At 40.9% G+C, this 18,505-nt stretch overlaps 1 protein-coding gene across 3 annotated transcripts; it reads right to left on the bottom strand.

Annotated features, from left to right (window-relative positions):
* Window positions 1–995: 995 nt before the first annotated feature.
* Window positions 996–12,539, bottom strand: POLR2H (RNA polymerase II, I and III subunit H). 3 transcript variants are annotated; one of them, XM_073675350.1, is made up of 6 exons: window positions 12,434–12,539; window positions 8,878–8,963; window positions 4,887–4,970; window positions 1,543–1,636; window positions 1,367–1,450; window positions 996–1,257 (listed from the first exon to the last, which is right to left on the bottom strand). In XM_073675350.1, exons 2-6 carry the CDS (start codon window positions 8,948–8,950, stop codon window positions 1,140–1,142), a joined length of 453 nt encoding a protein of 150 aa, XP_073531451.1. In that variant the 5' UTR covers window positions 8,951–8,963; window positions 12,434–12,539; the 3' UTR covers window positions 996–1,139. The 3 variants fall into 3 exon arrangements, with proteins under 3 accessions (XP_073531451.1, XP_073531452.1, XP_073531453.1); XM_073675351.1 differs by having other exon boundaries at window positions 12,430–12,511; XM_073675352.1 differs by lacking the exon at window positions 12,434–12,539 and adding an exon at window positions 11,073–12,336.
* Window positions 12,540–18,505: the final 5,966 nt, after the last annotated feature.

The following is an 18,505-nucleotide window of genomic DNA, read 5'->3' as shown; positions in this document are numbered from 1 at the left end:
TGTGTGCTTGAGACCAAGGTTAGAAAAGCTGTCACATGGAGCTAACACTTGCACATTTTAGCCTCTGCACTGCATTTACCCAAGTTGTCCAGTATAGTGGTCTATGTATGGTTCAAAAGAACCATGGAAGATCCAGATATTGCCATCACAATCGTACTGTGTAAATGTGGCTCCTACAAACATTAACTCACCTTTATGCCAGTCAAATTATTTTGACACAAAAGGTTTTCATAAATTCTGATACATATTACAGTACCAGTAAAGTGTGACAGATTTTCAGAATAGAAAACCCACAACATGTCTATCCCATGTGAACATACCCTTAATTCCTCTGAAGTGTTATCACATCTGTTATTAATTGCAGAAGTTCTCATTCACATACATGAAATAAAAGGATTATTTTTGGGACAGGTATATTGTAGACAATTTAAATAACAGGACAGTCCACCTTTGTTCAGCCTGAAACAACAGATAGCAGAGCCACTGAACTCAGTGATTGACTGCAGCGGTGATGTAAACTGTAGTCGTGACATCACCGCTGCAGCCAATACACAGAGACCTAAACAACGGCGGAGAGGCAGTTTAGTACCTACTGTATTGTTTTATATCTATACAAGTATTTGAGGCCATCATTTTTTGAAGGTGAAAAAAACCTTTGTAAACCTGAAGTATAATAAAAACATGGCTTTAATTTATAGATGTCCCGTGTTAGTAATACTATACACTTCAAGTGGAGGACTGACCACAAAGAATCCATTAGTCTTAATAATGAGTACACAGTGAAGTAGTGTCTGTCATGTGATGTTAATAAAGTTAGGTGTTTAAAATTACTTTAAAAAGTTTTTTTTCTTGAATAAAATGTTTCCACGTCTGGGCAGTGTCCGAAATAACCTGCTGCTAGCAAGAGGTTCACGGTCCAAATTCACATTGGAAAGATCGCTGTACTGGTCACAATTTATTTATAACAAAGAAACAATTTCTTGCCACAAAATAGCAAACATTAAAAAAATATATTTTAATTAAATACAAACATAAAATATACACGGTAGGAAAGTTGCTTCCTCTTATTGGAGCCTAGATTGTAGAGATAATATTGGAGCACAATACTAAGCAGTAACAACTCCTCCTATATATCCGGATCAGAAGGCTAATTTCTTCATCATAAGGTAAATGCGGGAATCAACCTCAAACCCATGTAGATTATTAGCGTCACCCTGTAGTCTCATTAGCAAACCACCGTATGACACATATGCCGACCTATAAAAGAAAAAAAAATAAAAACATTTATTTTATGCAACATTCTAAATATGGAGCTATGGAAGGTATGAAAGTACAAAAGGCTGAGAATAGGAAGAGGATTCCTTACAAGCGAGTGGCAGCTTCAGTGGAGGTTTCGTCTCCTTCTATCCGATATACTTTTCCATACATAACGTATTCAAACTGGTCAGCTCTATAAAGAACACAAAATATATCAGCGGACAGACATGGATTAAAGGATCCCGAAGGTTACCCATCTTCACCACAGCTGTAAAATATAGGCACCTGGAAGGACGGTCGTCATTAGGATTGTATTCGCCATCATCAAGTGTCCCATCCTCATATAGGGTATTAGCAATAACCAAACGGAATTTATCACCTAAAAGAAAAGATGTGCCATGTATAAAAATGAATTATATATATATATATATATATATATACACACATATACAGTACAGACCAAAAGTTTGGACACACCTTCTCATTTAAAGATTTTTCTGTATTTTCATGACTATGAAAATTGTACATTCACACTGAAGGCATCAAAACTATGAATTAACACATGTGGAATTATATACTTCACAAAAAAGTGTGAAACAACTGAAAATATGTCTTATATTCTAGGTTCTTCAAAGTAGCCACCTTTTGCTTTGATGACTGCTTTGCACACTCTTGGCATTCTCTTGATGAGCTTCAAGAGGTAGTCACCGGAAATGGTTTTCACTTCACAGGTGTGCCCTGTCAGGTTTAGTAAGTGGGATTTCTTGCCTTATAAATGGAGTTGGGACCATCAGTTGCGTTGTGCAGAAGTCTGGTGGATACACAGCTGATAGTCCTACTGAATAGACTGTTAGAATTTGTATTATGGCAAGAAAAAAGCAGCTAAGTAAAGAAAAACGAGTGGCCATCATTACTTTAAGAAATGAAGGTCAGTCAGTGCGAAAAATTGGGAAAACTTTGAATGTGTCCCCAAGTGCAGTTGCAAAAACCATCAAGCGCTGCAAAGAAACTGGCTCACATGAGGAATGCCCCAGGAAAGGAAGACCAAGAGTCACCTTTGCTTCTGAGGATAAGTTTATCCGAGTCACCAGCCTCAGAAATCACAGGTTAACAGCAGCTCAGATTAGAGACCAGGTCAGTGCCACACAGAGTTCTAGCAGCAGACACATCTCTACAACAACTGTTAAGAGACTTTGTGCAGCAGGCCTTCAGGGTAAAATAGCTGCTAGGAAACCACTGCTAAGGACAGGCAACAAGCAGAAGAGATTTGTTTGGGCTAAAGAACACAAGGAATGGACATTAGACCAGTGGAAATCTGTGCTTTGGTCTGATGAGTCCAAATTTGAGATCTTTGGTTCCAAACACCGTGTCTTTGTGTGACGCAGAAAAGGTGAACGGATAGACTCTACATGCCTGGTTCCCACCGTGAAGCATGGAGGAGGAGGTGTGGGGGTGCTTTGCTGGTGACACTGTTGGGGATTTATTCAAAATTGAAGGCATACTGAACAAGCATGGCTACCACAGCATCTTGCAGCGGCATGCTATTCCATCCGGTTTGCGTTTAGTTGGACCATCATTTATTTTTCAACAGGACAATGACCCCAAACACACCTCCAGGCTGTGTAAGGGCTATTTGACCAAGAAGGAGAGTGATGGGGTGCTATGCCAGATGACCTGGCCTCCACAGTCACCAGACCTGAACCCAATCGAGATGGTTTGGGGTGAGCTGGACCGCAGAGTGAAGGCAAAAGGGCCAGCAAGTGCTAAGCATCTCTGGGAACTCCTTCAAGATTGTTGGAAGACCATTTCCAGTGACTACCTTTTGAAGCTCATCAAGAGAATGCCAAGAGTGTGCAAAGCAGTCATCAAAGCAAAAGGTGGCTACTTTGAAGAACCTAGAATATAAGACATATTTTCAGTTGTTTCACACTTTTTTGTGAAGTATATAATTCCACATGTGTTAATTCATAGTTTTGATGCCTTCCACGTGAATGTACAATTTTCAAAGCCATGAAAATACAGAAAAATCTTTAAATGAGAAGGTGTGTCCAAATGTTTGGTCTGTACTGTAATATATATATATATATATATATATATATATATATATATATATATATATATATATATATATATATATATATATATAATTTTAGAGGGAACACTCAAATAACACATCCTAGATCTGAATGAAATATTCTCATTGAATTCTTTGCTCTGTACAAAGTTGAATATGCTGACAACAAAATCACACAAAAATCATCAATGAAAATCAAATTTATTAGACAATGGAGGCCTGGATTTGGAGTCACCCTCAAAATTAAAGTGGAAAAACACACTACAGGCTGATCCAACTTTGATGTAATGTCCTTAAAACAAGTCAAAATGAGGCTCAGTATTGTGTGTGGCCTCCACGTGCCTGTATGACCTCCCTACAAGGCCTGGGCATGCTCCTGATGAGGTTGCGGATGGTCTTCTTTGGGATCTCCTTCCAGACCTGGACTAAAGCATCCGCCAACTCCTGGACAGTCTGTGGTGCAATGTGACGTTGGTGGATGGAGCGAGACATGATGTCCCAGATGTGCTCAATCAGATTCAGGACTGGGGAACGGGCGGGCCAGTCCATAGCTTCAATGCCTTCATCTTGCAGGAACTGCTGACACACTCCAGCCACATGAGGTCTGGCATTGTCCTGCATTAGGAGGAACCCAGGGCCAACCGCACCAGCATATGGTCTCACAAGGGGTCTGAGGATCTCATCTCGGTACCTAATGGCAGTCAGGCTACCTCTGGCGAGCCATTAATTTGACTATAAAAAATAAATAAATGTGCTCTATTTTTTACTCAACCCCTTTAACCCCTTCACGACCTTGGGATTTTCTGTTTTTCATTTGTTGCTCCCCTGCTTCCCAGAGCCATAACTTTTTTATTTTTCCATCAATATGCTCGTGGGTTGTTTTTGGGGGGACAAGTTGTACTTTTGAACACAACCACTGATTTTACCATATAGTGTACTGGAAAACGGGATATAAATTTCAAATGCGGTGAAATCAGTAAAGGACGAAAATACAAAAAGAAAAGCCAGAATTACATTTTTTGGGGCTGCCGCAGCATTGCGGTACAAGGCAATTACAACGTTGTATCTATCCCAAAATAGTATCAGTAAAAAACATCAGCTCAGGGAGCAAAAAATAAGCCATTACCCAGCCCCAGATCCTGGAAAATGGTGACAAAAGCAAAAAAATGTTTTAATACAAATTTCCGATTTTTTGTTTTCCACCACTTAAATAAAAAAATAAACTATACATGTTTGGCATCTGCGCACTCGTACTGACCTGTTGAATCATATTGCCAGGTCAGTTTTACCATATTGTGAACATAGTAAATAAAAAAAATTGTGGAATTACACTTTTTTTTGCAATATCACCGAACTTGGAATTTTTTTTCCCCGTTTTCCAGTATAATATATGGTAACATCAATAGTGTCATTTGAAAGTAGAACTCATCCCGCAAAAAAAAGCCCTATATTGACTGAAAAATAAAAAACTTGTGGCTCTTGGAAGAAGGGGAGGAAAAAACTAAAAATGGCTCGGGGTGAAGGGGTTAAATAACGCAAAGCAATCCAAACTTACCCAGATCCACAGGGTAAATCTGTATATTTACATCAAGAATCAGATCCATCTTAAAGGACTCACTTTCACAATGTAGTCTTGAAACTGAAAAAAAAAGTTAAATAAATTTTAATCATTTGACTGCATGAGAGGTATTATTTATGTCACTTTACATGATTACAGAGAATATAAGACCTGATATTAAAGAAGTTGTCCACTACTTGTTCATCAGCGTTTGATCGGCCAGGGTCCCACACCTGACCGATCAGCTGTTATCGTTGCTGGCGGCCAGAAGTGCTTACCTGCGGAGCTTGGCCGTCGCTTCTTACTGCACATCCGCCTCCTATTCAATTCAATGGGAGGCGGATGTGTAGTACCCCGCGGCGGCCACTACAGATGGACGGCCAAGCTCCGCAGGTAAGCACTTTAGGCTGGTGGCCGCCACCACCGATAACAGATGATCGGAGGGGGTGCCTCGTGCGGGACCCTGGCAGATCAAACATTGATGTCCTCCAGTGACTTTGGGGGAAAGTCAAGGGGAAGCCAATGCTTTTTTTTCCCCTATACATAAATCAGACTTTTTTTTTTTAATCAAATAATTTTTATTGAAAAACTCCAAATACAAATTTTCCATCTTTCAAATAACATAAATGACATAGTAATTCCATAGTATAAAACATGAACAAAGTATCTCAACTTCAATTCCCTAACCTACCATAAACCCAAATCCCAGCATTCCAGAAAGAACCATTTTCAGAGCAGTTCTAGAATAACGGAGTACAACATTCGTAGAAGGGGGAAGAAGATAAAAAAGTGACTAACAAATGGATAGCTTCATTAATATTATATCTCTAATTATAAGATTCATGGGCAGCCCTGGAGTATCCAACCATGGACTCCATATCTTTTCGAATTTGTGAATAGTTACGTTTATGATTAGAATCCTCTTTCCAACCAGATCATATTATTTATCTTCCATTGTAGCTCTCCCATAGATGGAGGTTGTGTGTCTGACCAGTGAAATGCAAGAAGTTTACGTGCTTGAAATAAGATACGAGAGATACCTATGAATAGGGGCAAGTCGAGATCCACTCCATCCTTAAATATTCCCAATATACATATACATATTCTGTTAACAATTGTCACTCCATACACCCTGTCTATCAATGATATGACCTCATTCCAAAATGGGCCTATCTGTCTACACTCCCACGTCATATGCATCAGATGTTCCTCATCAATCCCACACCTAGGATATCGCCATGATGCAAAATGTCCTATCTGGTCTAAAAAGCTTGGAGTTCTGTATACTCTGTGAATTAAATATAGTTGAGAGTGCCTTTTGTGCCTCACACGGAGATAATTTGAGAAGTTCTAGAATCTCTCTCAATTGCTCCATCGATATAGGGCCTACATCCCCTCCCATTTAGCTTCAACTGTCAGAGGGTGATAATTCAGTTAGGATGACAATAGGCACTTGTATATGGTAGAAATTAAATCCTTTGTATGACCTATAGAATCAAAAGTATCTATTAGGGGATGATGCTGTATGCTAAGATCCATCACACCCGATTTGAGCATGTCGGATTTGTAGGTATGGGTAAAAAGTGTTAAGCGATAAATTGAATTCCTCTAGGAGCAGTTGAAGACCTTTTAGGACAGAGTTTGTAAATAATTGTTCCATCAACCAGATCCTTTTTGCTCCTAATCAAAAAAGCCCTTTAACTTTGATACTTCCATAATCAGACTATTTGACAACTTTGTTACTTAAAGGGGTATTCCCATCTCCAAGATCCTATCCCAATATGTAGTAGGTGTAATAATAATAATATTAGCAAATACCTACAATTAGAAATGTAGTATAGTATTTTTGATTGGCTATGTCTCTTTCCTCATGTGCAGGACCTCTGATAAAGTGAGTTAGTTAGCTAGCTGCTAGTGGTCGTAACCATGGATACTTAAGGTCCTGTATTGTCTGCACATGAGGTAAGTGACATAGCGAATCAAAAATACTATGCTACATTTCTAATTGGAGGTATTTGTTAATATTATTATTATTATTACACCTACTACATATTGGAGATAGAATCTTGGAGATGGGAATACCCCTTTAAACATTTACCCACTTTTCATCAGACATTTTTGGTCATTTTAGTGAATATATGTGCATGCAATCAAAGACATGGGTAAAATTCAATAACTGTATATTTTTAACCTTTATTTTTAGGAGATGTGTCTTATAATTGGATTAGACCATTAACTACATTGTGGTAATTTTGTAAGCATTTCTTTAAAATATTTAACTTTGATGCAACATTACATCAATATAGCATGTTTTCAGATGTCTTATTTCTGAAAATACATGGACACAAGGGTTTTACATGATTTATTTTAATAGCAGAATAGTTTTGCCTACACCTCCATTCTTCCAGCAACGCTAAAGAACCCATTATAAAGTCTGATTGTGCAAAGGAGCCAACATTGTGGACCTGGTTTATCAAGAGCAGCGATTTTCTCGCCAATCTTGATGAGGGGTCATGTTGGAGTCAGACGCTCCTAATTTATGAAAAGGTACACACCTCTATATGAAACTGGCAGGAAAGAATTCACTGCACACTCTTTAGATTGAAGTGATGCAAAGTTTTTATTTGTGAAAGCAAACATCTATTTTTGGTGCAGAAAATTGTGACAAAAAAACGAAACGTTACGACCCCACCAGAGTCTTTGTCACATTGTCGTTGTTATAGCAAAAATGGAGGAGACCCTTAGAGGGAGAGTCTCAAAAAGCAATGGGTGCCAGGTGGCTGCTGCCTTGTCTGTTTCCTTATTGCGCTCCAGCGCCTATGTGTGCTATATGAAACTGGAGCATGTGATGAGCAGCGTGCACCACAAAATCCACATTTTTCTTAATATATAAATAAGCTTTTAAGATCTATTGGCCAGACACAGGTCTCCGTAAGATTCTGCCTCCAGAGCTTATTTTAAATAAAAGGGACAGTTACCAGTGTGATGGCCGCTCTCTGCTCTCCTGATCTCTCTGCAGAGCAGTGTATGATAACTAACAGTATAGTAGAGCTGAACACTGTCCGATTACAAACATTTGCAGCTGCAGCTCTCCTTTCATAGTCTTTCAGCTTCCATCTCACAGGCAGTCACTATGGGAGGAAGGCAGTACAGCAGAGCTGACAGTACTGTGAGGAGAAAGTTTCTGCTGCAAATGTGTTTGTAATGAGACAAAGTTCAACTTTGGTGTATTGTGTTATTGTCAGGCAGCAGAGCTGACAGCACTGTGAGATGAGAGCTGCAGATGTGTTTGTTTATGAAACAAAGCTCAGCTCTGCTGTACTGTGTTAGTTATTATCACACATAGCTCTGTATTGAGAAACTGGTAATGCGCCCTTTCATTTAAAATAAAATCTGGAAATAGAGTCTCCGGGAGATCTATGTTCAGCCCATAGACCTTAAAGGGGTTGTCCGGTCAAAACCGTAAGTCTGCAGTCACTCTCTGACGGCAGACTTATGAATCCCCCAGCGCATGTATGAGTTATACATACCCTCCGTCAGTGGGCACGGCCTCGCTCTCCATACACTTGTATTGAGAGAGGCCACGCCGTGGCCTTGGCTCTATACAAGTATATGGAGCGAGGCCATGCCCACTGGCCGGGGTAAATGTATAATTCATACATACCCTCAGTTACCAGGTATGAAACCAGCGAATCCCCGCAGGACACAGTGCATGCACTGGGGGGATTCATAAGTCTGCAGGCACACAGAGTGACTGCAGACTTATCGGTTTTGACCAGACAACCCCTTTAATAGCTCATATACATATTAAGAAAAACATGGATTTCTCTGGAATAAAACATTGGATAACAGATATTAAAGAATCATTCTATTCAACTTTCGATGACGCGCATGCCCATATAGACAGCATAGTAGGGATGAGTCAACTGTCAGATTCCCTTTAATGCAGATTACACAAGAACACTGCATAACCCAGTATAATATTTACCTCGATCAAACTTTCGTCCTTCAGGGTCAATATCCTTCACATCAAAGATGTCTTCAAACAAGATTCCGGCCATATTTTATAGTATTCTGAGAGTAAAGATAAGACAGATCAGTCTAGGACTATCTTCTCACATGGAGAAAAGGAACATATTAAAGAGGTCTAAATTATATTTTACAAAAGTGAAATTTTAACCCACTCTTTAGAAGGGTTCTTTGACAATACACTGACCACAAAATGTACCCCTGTTGGTTTTTCAAGGTATCAATACAACCCCTCCCAGCAAAAAAAATAAATAAATCGTGCTACAAAAAGCTATGGATGAATCCAGCCTTCGCATGCATTCTCACATACAGGAACTTTAATCATATTATCACCACCTTTACGAATAAGAAAAAAGATGCGTGGCATTTAGGGCAGTTCTTCTTTGCTACTAAAAAATGAGAGAATGACGACCTACTGAAGACATTTGCTAAATTCGTGACTTGACTGTTTACAGCCATCTGAATAGTGGTTATTTTAACTCTATAGTTCAGATGAATGTGTATTATACACATCTAGAATGGTTATTGTGTGAGGTGTTATATGTCTCAGGTGCTGCTGGAGTCCGATTTTTAGCCAAAAATATTAATTTTTATGCCTTTCTTACAAAATCTTACATTTAGGCTCAAAATTACATGAAGGCTGAGGTCGCACTACAATTTTTTACAGAGAGGAAATATACACCTCTTAGTGATTTTGAGGAGTATTTTTATCCAAGGAGTACGTAATGTGCAGTAGCTAATTCATACTACATATAGATAATGCTAAAACCTCACTACGTAAATGGGAAAACATAACTTTATCTAATAACAATGTTCCAAACATAAGGAGATAACTCTTTACTTGAAAACCTTGTTATCAATCCACAGTATCAGTGGTAACTTGTTGATCGGTGGGGGGTCCAACTGCTGGGACCGGCACCGATCGGAGGAATAGGGAACTTTTATCTCCGTTAGAATGGAGCGCCCATGTCTACTCCACTGCTCCATTATTTCCATATAGGGCTGCCGAGCTCTGTTCTTCTGGCAGCGCCAGTGAGAATGATTGAAAAAAACATCAAAGTGAGGTAGCACAGCACGGGCTTCATGGATGTGGCAGACAGGTGTGGAAAACAATATAACTGAAGCTGCACAGCAGTGCTCCCAAGGAGTCAACTGGTGTGAGGGCCAGATTCGTGATGCTTCTTCAATATGTGCAGCCTCCACCTCTTCTAGAGATACCTCCTTCACTGATCACCTCTTCAATGTGCCCTGACAGATTTATTAGCAGCCGTACAACTGAGAGCTGTTGATCTCCCAGTGCATCCTCTATGGTCACCGGCTCTGTAGTACTGCTGCTAATAAATTGAAGAGGAAACAGGGCTCCTGGTGTAAAGCACGGCAGAGCTGTGCACCATGCAGCGCGTCCGGTTGTAAACAGAACGAATCATTCTATTCTGCCAGAGGGCAGGCACACAGCTCTCCACTGAGCAAAACACTCAAGTACCGCTCCATGCCTCCGCCCTGATCATCTCCTCGACAATCAGTTTCACGTGCACATGTATGCATTTACAGATATCACAGACCTGTGTAGAAGTGTTATTAAGACCTCTGCATAAAGCTATGCATGAGTCTAAAGTGCTGAGTGGCAACTTTACAAGTGTCTGTTTTAAGAAAGTATATAGATTATAGCAGATATGGGCAATTAATTTTCCAAAGGAGGTGATGTTGAAAACTGGGACTGTTGTGGAGGACCGGATCAATCCACTAAGCTTAACTCTGCTCAATATTATTTTTTAACGCTTTATAATAAGCAGAAAGTTTTGGTTTGGATTAGCTGATACTGGTAATAATACAATGAATACAATAATAATACAATAAGCCCCATCGTGTATTAGCAGTACCAGCCAATCAACAAATGTTACCCATGCAAGCCACCGCAGCAGCCGTTAAATATACACCATAGCGGGGGCGTTAAATAACTGCTCATTTAGTTATTTTCATGTTTGCAGAAAAAAAATATTTGTGGAATTTACGGCCCCATAAGATCATGAGGCCCAAATGTCTTTTCACCTGGCCCAACACTTGTTTCTCAACACTGATCCTCATGCTGTTCCAGATGCACACTTTTATTGGGGGTGACAAAATAATGAAACATCAGTTTACATACTTTCTTACCATGGATCGTCCACCAGGTCCTTTACTAGATTTTATTCACTGACATCAGGGAGTTTAAGCACTTTTTGCTCAGGTAGCACTGTAGGGACTTTTACTAAGTTCTGCGCAGGCACACAGAGCTGGGCTGACTGCGTGGAGCTCCAGCAGACAGGAGTGCAGCATACAACATAACATGTGCACCTATACTGCGCCTCTACATGTCTACCCTGATCAGGTGCACACTGCGCCTCAGAACCGCTATTACATTTGATTTCCTGCCCGCGAACTGGACAGAAATAACCAAAGGCTCGGATGTGGACCACAATCTGCCCATGTGTGAGTTAGAGGGTATAACAATTTTTTATTTCAGAATTCATTGTTATTTATGTTTGTCAAATGAATCTTGCACAGAGCAACAATACTGCTGCATTTATAAGGTTTATATTACATATCGCCTGTACATTTCACCTATGTAAAGATGTTATCTCAACATGTTTACCGTGCCCATAGGCTGTCATTAGCCAGATAATGTTGCATACATGCAACTTTTGCATACAGCTGTATTAGAGGGGCTCTCCAATACCTACAATTTATCACTTATCTATTGGAGGTTGACTGCTGGGTGGAACAGGGAACTTTCATCCCTGTTAGACCGGTGTAGCAGTGCATATGCTCGATCGCAGCTCCACTGATTTCCTATTGGCCTGCTACGTGCAGCGCTTCACTCTTCCCAGTTGCCCCATAGATAATTAATGGTGCGGAGATTGTGTACTGCCACTCCAATCTAACGGACATGAAAATGCCCCCTTCTGCACAGTGGTGGAACCCTCACTGATCTAGAAGTCATAACCTATCCTTCAGATAGGTGACAACTTATCTTCACTGGAGAACCCCTTTAAGACCACAATGGGCTCTGTGTAAGAAAAAGGTGGATGATCCTTTTAAGATTCCTTAGAAGTGAACTTTCAGCTATAACACTTGACATTGCGAACACAGAGCTGCAGAAAAAAAAACAGGGGATGAGATCAGGCATAGTTACATGTGGATTTCTCAATGGTAACTCCAATTTCAGGTGTATGTGTGTGTATATATATTTATCTATAGATGACACAGGAAAGCGTTAACTGCTGGGACTTCATAGATCCAGAGAGCCATCAGCAGGGTCACGTGTCCCATACACTACACTAGACGGTGACTGCCTGTCTACATGACAGAAGACACGGCCTTACTAGGCGCCGCACAGGACACAGACGGCCGTGCTCATCTCACACTAGCGGCTTCCAGCACATCTCCCCGAGCAGCAGATACAGCACTGCAGATGACCGGGCAGACATGGCGGACAGCAGAGCGCCGGCTGGAGAAACACGCGTCTTACTACCTACAGTCTGAACTCCTCCGCCGCATCCACGCTGCTTCACATTCACTTCCGGATCCGGCACACGACGTCACTTCCTTTCTTCCCGCACGGCGCCCGTTACCAAGGGAACCGGCTCGTTCACAGATTTGAGCGTTATGGGCAAAGCCCCAATTGAAGGCTGCATTTACCGTGGGCCAGTTTACACTATCTGCCTGTGGCCACCAGACTCCTACATGTAGTTGCCCAGACCTGAGTAGAATATAGAGCTCATTGTTTCTGGTTAATCACGATTTTTTATGGTGGAGAAACCAAACAGCCTTTACTAGAGCAAAAACGCAACAAAAGTGTTAGTACATGTGCACACGAGTGTTTGGAAAGTCATTTACATCAGTATTTCTAAGCCAAAACCAGGAGTGGGTGATAAATACAGAAGTGGTGACTGTTTCTATTATACTTTTCCTCTGATTCCTGGTTTTGGCTTACAGACACTGAGGTACAATACTGACCAAATACTGAACGTGGGCACGTGGCCTGATGAAAAGCATAAAAACATGACCCTCGTAGTGAATATTCACTTACAGAAAACATTTAGCCGCAGCATTTTTTACAGCAAAATCCTGGTAAAACACGAGTTTTGTGAAATCACTCCATTGATGTCTTTATTTGCATAGTCTTTTCAATGCTATATTTTTTTCCATTTTTGCCTCTAATGGCTCGCTCACACCACCGTATAAATCAGACAAGTGCTATCCGATATCACTCGTACCAATGTTATTCAATGAGGCAATGCTGATGACCTTTTTTTTTTTAATGACAGAAATTGTCTGTGGAAAAAAATTCAGCATGCTGAGATTTCACTGTGAAACAATAAGACACTCATTCAAGTCTATGGGTGCATGGGAAACATCAGACTGCACTCAGATGCCACCCGATAACAGCTGATCGGCGGGGGTGCCGCGTGCAGGACCCCGGCTGATCATACATTGATGCCCTATTTTATGTCACAAAAAAACAATCTCAGAATCAGTTGGATCCGTTGAAGCGTTCCAGAGTAATTACCTCATAAAGTGACAGTGGTCAGAATTGTAAAAATTGGCCTGGTCATTAATGTGCAAACCACCCTCGGGGGTAAAGAGATTAAGGGGAAAAAATCCAAGAATTTAGCCTTTGAATCACAGGATTAAAGCTCCAGGTGCAATAATCAAGGTGCTGCAATATTTAACTCACAGGTTCTGTGTCTGTGTGCAGGGAAGATGAGGCTGCAAGTGATAGGGCATCAATGTGAAAGTAGTGGACAACCCCTTTTACAAAAATGAAGCTCATCCACAAAACTAACAAGCTCTCATACAGAAAAAAAGTTCTGGCTGTAAGAATATGGCAACCTAGACCAAGTTTTTAATTTATTTTATGTATTAAAAGTGGTAAAAAAAAACTATATAAATTTAGTATCACTATGTATAGCTATACTGACCCACAGAGTAAAGTTACATGTCCTTATTACAGCACAGTAAATGTAAAATCAAAACCAATAGCAGAATATCTTTTTTTTCTATTCCACTCTTTAACTATTTTTTTTACAAAATCTTATTTTTAGAAAAAATGTTTCAAAAAGACTGAGCAAATGCTAAAGGATGTAAATAAACAATTAAAAAATGCCAAAACATAAAAAATACTGTAAATGTTTTATCACTTTTTCTATTTGAAGACAGTCACTAAAAGAGACATCCTACTAATATTATAAATGCGAAAGTTTGTATGTATGTTTGTTACTCTTTCACGAAAAAACTACTGGACAGATTTACATGAAACTTTACAGTAATATAGATTATACATCGGAATAACATATAGGCTACAATTTGTAATGATTTTATGTAATTTTGGTCGTAATATAACGATACATGTCAATTAAGTCGGAAAAAAATTTGGCCTCTGAGAGCTCTGTTATATACACACATACACAGGTGATATTTAAATGGCTGATTTACAGCAGTCAGAAGAGATTGATAATACAATAATTTGCCCATAGTGGATCATTGTATAGTGAGGTCACAGTTGCCGCCTGTCCACAGTCAGAATACAGGGGTGATCATATACCGTGGCCAGGTACAAGTGTGGCACAGGGGGTTCACACACGACCCCCAGGGACTGACATTTCCTAGAAACTTTGGCAGCTGTCAGTCATGAGCTCGCCCTGATACATTACACTCTGGAAACAGCTGAAGGGAGAAGGATAATTTATGACATTTTCTCAGACTTATAAAAAAAACACAGAAAACAGCCCATATGTCAGGAACAGGTTACTAGGGAACATGCGCTCACCTGCGCCAGCTGCTGCAGCCAGGAAAGTTCCGAGCGCCTCACCTGGGCGGAGGGGAAGTAACTCACACACGGGGAGGGGCAGTAACCTGAGCGCGGCTCCATGGAGGATGCACACACTGCAGCCTGACAGCACCGGCAGCAGCGCTACACAAATGGCGTCCTCCCCTCCTGTGTGCAGCACAGCCCTGTGTGTGTGCAGCGCAGGATGTCACCCACAGCACCAGCAGGCTGCTCAGCTCCCACAGAGCACAGGGAATGGTTGCTATGGGTAACCGCGCCACAGCTGCTCCTCATAGACCATGTCACCCACAGCACCAGCAGGCTGCTCTCAGCTCCCACAGAGCACTGAGAATGGTTGCTATGGGTAACCGCGCCACAGCTGCTCCTCATAGACCATGTCACCCACAGCACCAGCAGGCTGCTCTCAGCTCCCACAGAGCACTGGGAATGGTTGCTATGGGTAACCGCGCCACAGCTGCTCCTCATAGACCAGTCATATACAACTGATATCGTCTGTACAGCGATCGTAATATAACTAATTAGATTGTTTTAGTATTTTGTTTGAACTTTACTAAGTACCTATTTTGTAATTAGTACTTATAAAAATGCCGCGAAAGCGTAAGTCTAACATTTCGCAAAGCTCTAATAAAGCCCGAGCTATGAAAATAATTAGACGTGATGAGACGTCTCAACGAGCCGAGCAACGAAGGCATGAGCAGGCGGTGCGTTGTGCGGCACATAGAGCTGCAGAGACTCCAGAACAATCCCAAGCCCGACGTGAACGGAATGCGGAGTTTTTGGCATCTCAACGGGCTGCTGAAACTCAAGAACAGTCCCAAGCCCGACGTGAACAGCATGCGGAGTATCTGGCGTCTCCACGGGCTGCTGAAACTCTAGAACAGTCCCAAGCTCGACGTCAGCAGCAAGCGACTTACATGGCGTCCCAAAGAGCCACTGAAACTTATGAAATGGACGAATCTCGCAGACGCACTGTTGCTGAAAGGGCAGCACAGCGACGTCAAACATTTACAAGAAATACATGGATATTGTTTAATAAAGCTGCATTTGAGTATGACGAGACTCTTGATTATGAAACTCACAAGCTTATAAAAATAGAAGCAATGACCATAGATTGCAAATATTGCGGAGCTCTTAAGTGGAAAGAGGAAGCAGCAGGTATGTGTTGTTTGGGCGGGAAAGTAGCTCTTCCTTATATAGACGAGCCAGTTCAACCTTTAAAAGAGCTTTTCTCTAATGAAACTGATGAATCTCGCCTTTTTCTAAATAATATAAGAAAATACAACATGTGCTTTCATATGACGTCTTTTGGAGCAGATCAAATTGTCTCAATGCCAGGGTTTTGCCCGACCTTTACAATACAAGGACAAGTATACCACCGTATTGGTTCTTTAATTCCTACGTCCATTTGGCAACCACAATTTTTACAAGTTTATTTCATAGGTGACGAAGAAGAACAAATCAACAGGCGTACTGAGTGCGTGCAAAGCGTAGATAGAAACATAGTTAAAAAATTACAACGAGTACTTCACGACCACAACATTTTGGTGCATGAATTTAAAACGGCTAGAGACAGAATGATCAATGACGATCATTTCAAAGTAGTGATTCACCCAGACCGTGTACCACGTGGTCAACATGAGAGACGATTCAATGCCCCTACTACAAATGAAATAGCTGCTGTAATAGTTAGTAGCGAACAAACTATGTCTCGGGACATCGTTGTGCAGCCGCGCGATGGCATGCTCACTAGGGTTCCCGATACACATAGATTCTATGACGCTCTCGAGTACCCAATAATTTTTTGGAAAGGACAAGAGGGGTACAGCATTGATATTCCTCAGATAAATCCAATTACCAAACAAGCAATGCCAAGCAAAAAGGTGTCCTGCAAAGATTTTTATGCCTTTCACTTGATGGTCCGTCGCAGCGATTTTAATTTGATGCTTAAGTGTAGGCTCCTACTTCATCAGTTTCTGGTCGACATGTATGTAAAGATGGAAGGTGAGCGCTTAAGGTTAATTTCTTTAAATAAAAAAAAACTGCGCGCAGAAAATTATATTCACTTGCAAGATGCAATAAGAAATTATGCGGATTTGGATCCAAATAACTTAGGTCAGATGGTGATTCTCCCGTCATCATTTGTAAATAGCCCGAGATACCTACACGAATACACACAAGATGCGTTCACATACGTACGTAATTATGGGAGGCCTGATTTATTTATTACAATGACTTGCAACCCCGCTTGGCCAGAAATCACCAAAGAGCTTATGGCTGGTCAAAATTCAACGGAAAGACATGACTTAACAGCTCGAGTATTTAGAATAAAAGTACAGAAGTTGGTAGCTCTACTTACAAAAGGTAACATATTTGGTGATATGCAATGCTTCATGTACTCGATCGAGTGGCAAAAGCGAGGTTTGCCTCATGTGCACTTACTGCTGTGGTTAAAGGAAAAATTGCATCCGAACCAAATTGACGAAATCATATGTGCTGAGATACCAAACCCAGAAACCGATCAAAAGCTCTATGATACAGTGACAAAGAATATAATTCACGGGCCATGTGGTACATTCAATTCTTCATCGCCATGCATGAAGGAAGGAAAATGTACCAAAAAATATCCGAGGAAGCTTTTAAAAGATACTCAAACCAATGACAAAGGTTATCCTTTGTACAGGCGCAGAGCACCAGAGAATGGTGGACGCACGACGATTATAAAAACCCGTAGAGGAACACAGGAAATATTGGTGGACAATAGCTGGGTGGTCCCATATTCTCCACTCTTATCAAAAAATTTTAATTCTCATTTAAATGTAGAGTTCTGTAATACGGTACAGGCGATAAAATATATTTGTAAATATATTAATAAGGGTAGCGACCAGGCTATTTTTAACATCCGCCAGCAAGGGAATGTTAACATTGACCCAAGAGATGAGGTGCAGACCTTTAGAGCCGGCCGATATGTTAGTAGTAACGAAGCAGCGTGGCGGATCTTAGGTCTGCCTCTGCACGAGAGACACCCAACCGTCACTCATCTCGCGATTCATTTACCCAATGGCGAGAGGGTTTACTTTACGGAAAATAATTTTAGAGAGAGATTAGAAGCACCACCTAAAACTACACTAACTGCATTTTTCCTGTTGTGCCAAAGTGATATATTTGCAAAAACATTACTTTACATTGACGTGCCTCGCTACTATACTTGGAATGTGGCACGGAAGCAATGGAAACGTCGTTTACAAGAAACACCTGTCGATGGCTGGCCAGGTGTGAAGGCAGGAGACGCTCTAGGTCGCATTTACACTGTGCACGTTAGCAATTTTGAATGTTATTGCTTGCGTATGCTGCTGAATGTAATAAGGGGTCCAACCAACTTCTCGGATTTAAAAACATTTGAAGGTCAAGAACTTGCAGGTGTGTGAGAAGATGGGGTTGTTGGAAGATGATAACCACTGGAATACCACCTTAGAAGAGGCCGTGCTATGTCGCTCCCCGGCGCAAATAAGAGAGCTGTTTGCCATATTGATATGCACTTGCGGTTTATCCAATCCTCTACAACTCTGGCACAAGTATAAAACTGCGTTATCAGAGAATATCATGCACAGATTTGAAAGAATGGATCACGTTAACGATGATCTCTGTTTCAATGAGGCGTTGGGGCTTATCGAGGTCAAAATATTAATAATTTCTGGAAAGAAATTGTCCGATTTTGGTCTACCCTCACCGCGGCGTAGAGGAGAGCTGTTGAACGAGT

This window comes from Phyllobates terribilis, unplaced genomic scaffold (assembly GCF_046119375.1).
Source record: "Phyllobates terribilis strain yellow unplaced genomic scaffold, ASM4611937v1 Scaffold_3__8_contigs__length_932513732, whole genome shotgun sequence".
NCBI lineage: Eukaryota > Metazoa > Chordata > Amphibia > Anura > Dendrobatidae > Phyllobates > Phyllobates terribilis.
The sequence above is the reverse complement of the archived record's forward strand: the minus strand, read 5'-3'. Positions and strand labels throughout refer to the sequence as shown.

Bases quoted from the DNA above. Each gene is read 5' to 3' on its own strand.
- POLR2H (XM_073675350.1), bottom strand. From the start codon at position 8,950: ATGGCCGGAATCTTGTTTGAAGACATCTTTGATGTGAAGGATATTGAC. The intron at 4,971-8,877 runs GTAAATATTATA...TTTTTTTTTCAG, and splicing joins AGGACGAAAGTTTGATCGAG to TTTCAAGACTACATTGTGAA. The intron at 1,451-1,542 runs GTGCCTATATTT...TGTTCTTTATAG, and splicing joins AATGACGACCGTCCTTCCAG to AGCTGACCAGTTTGAATACG.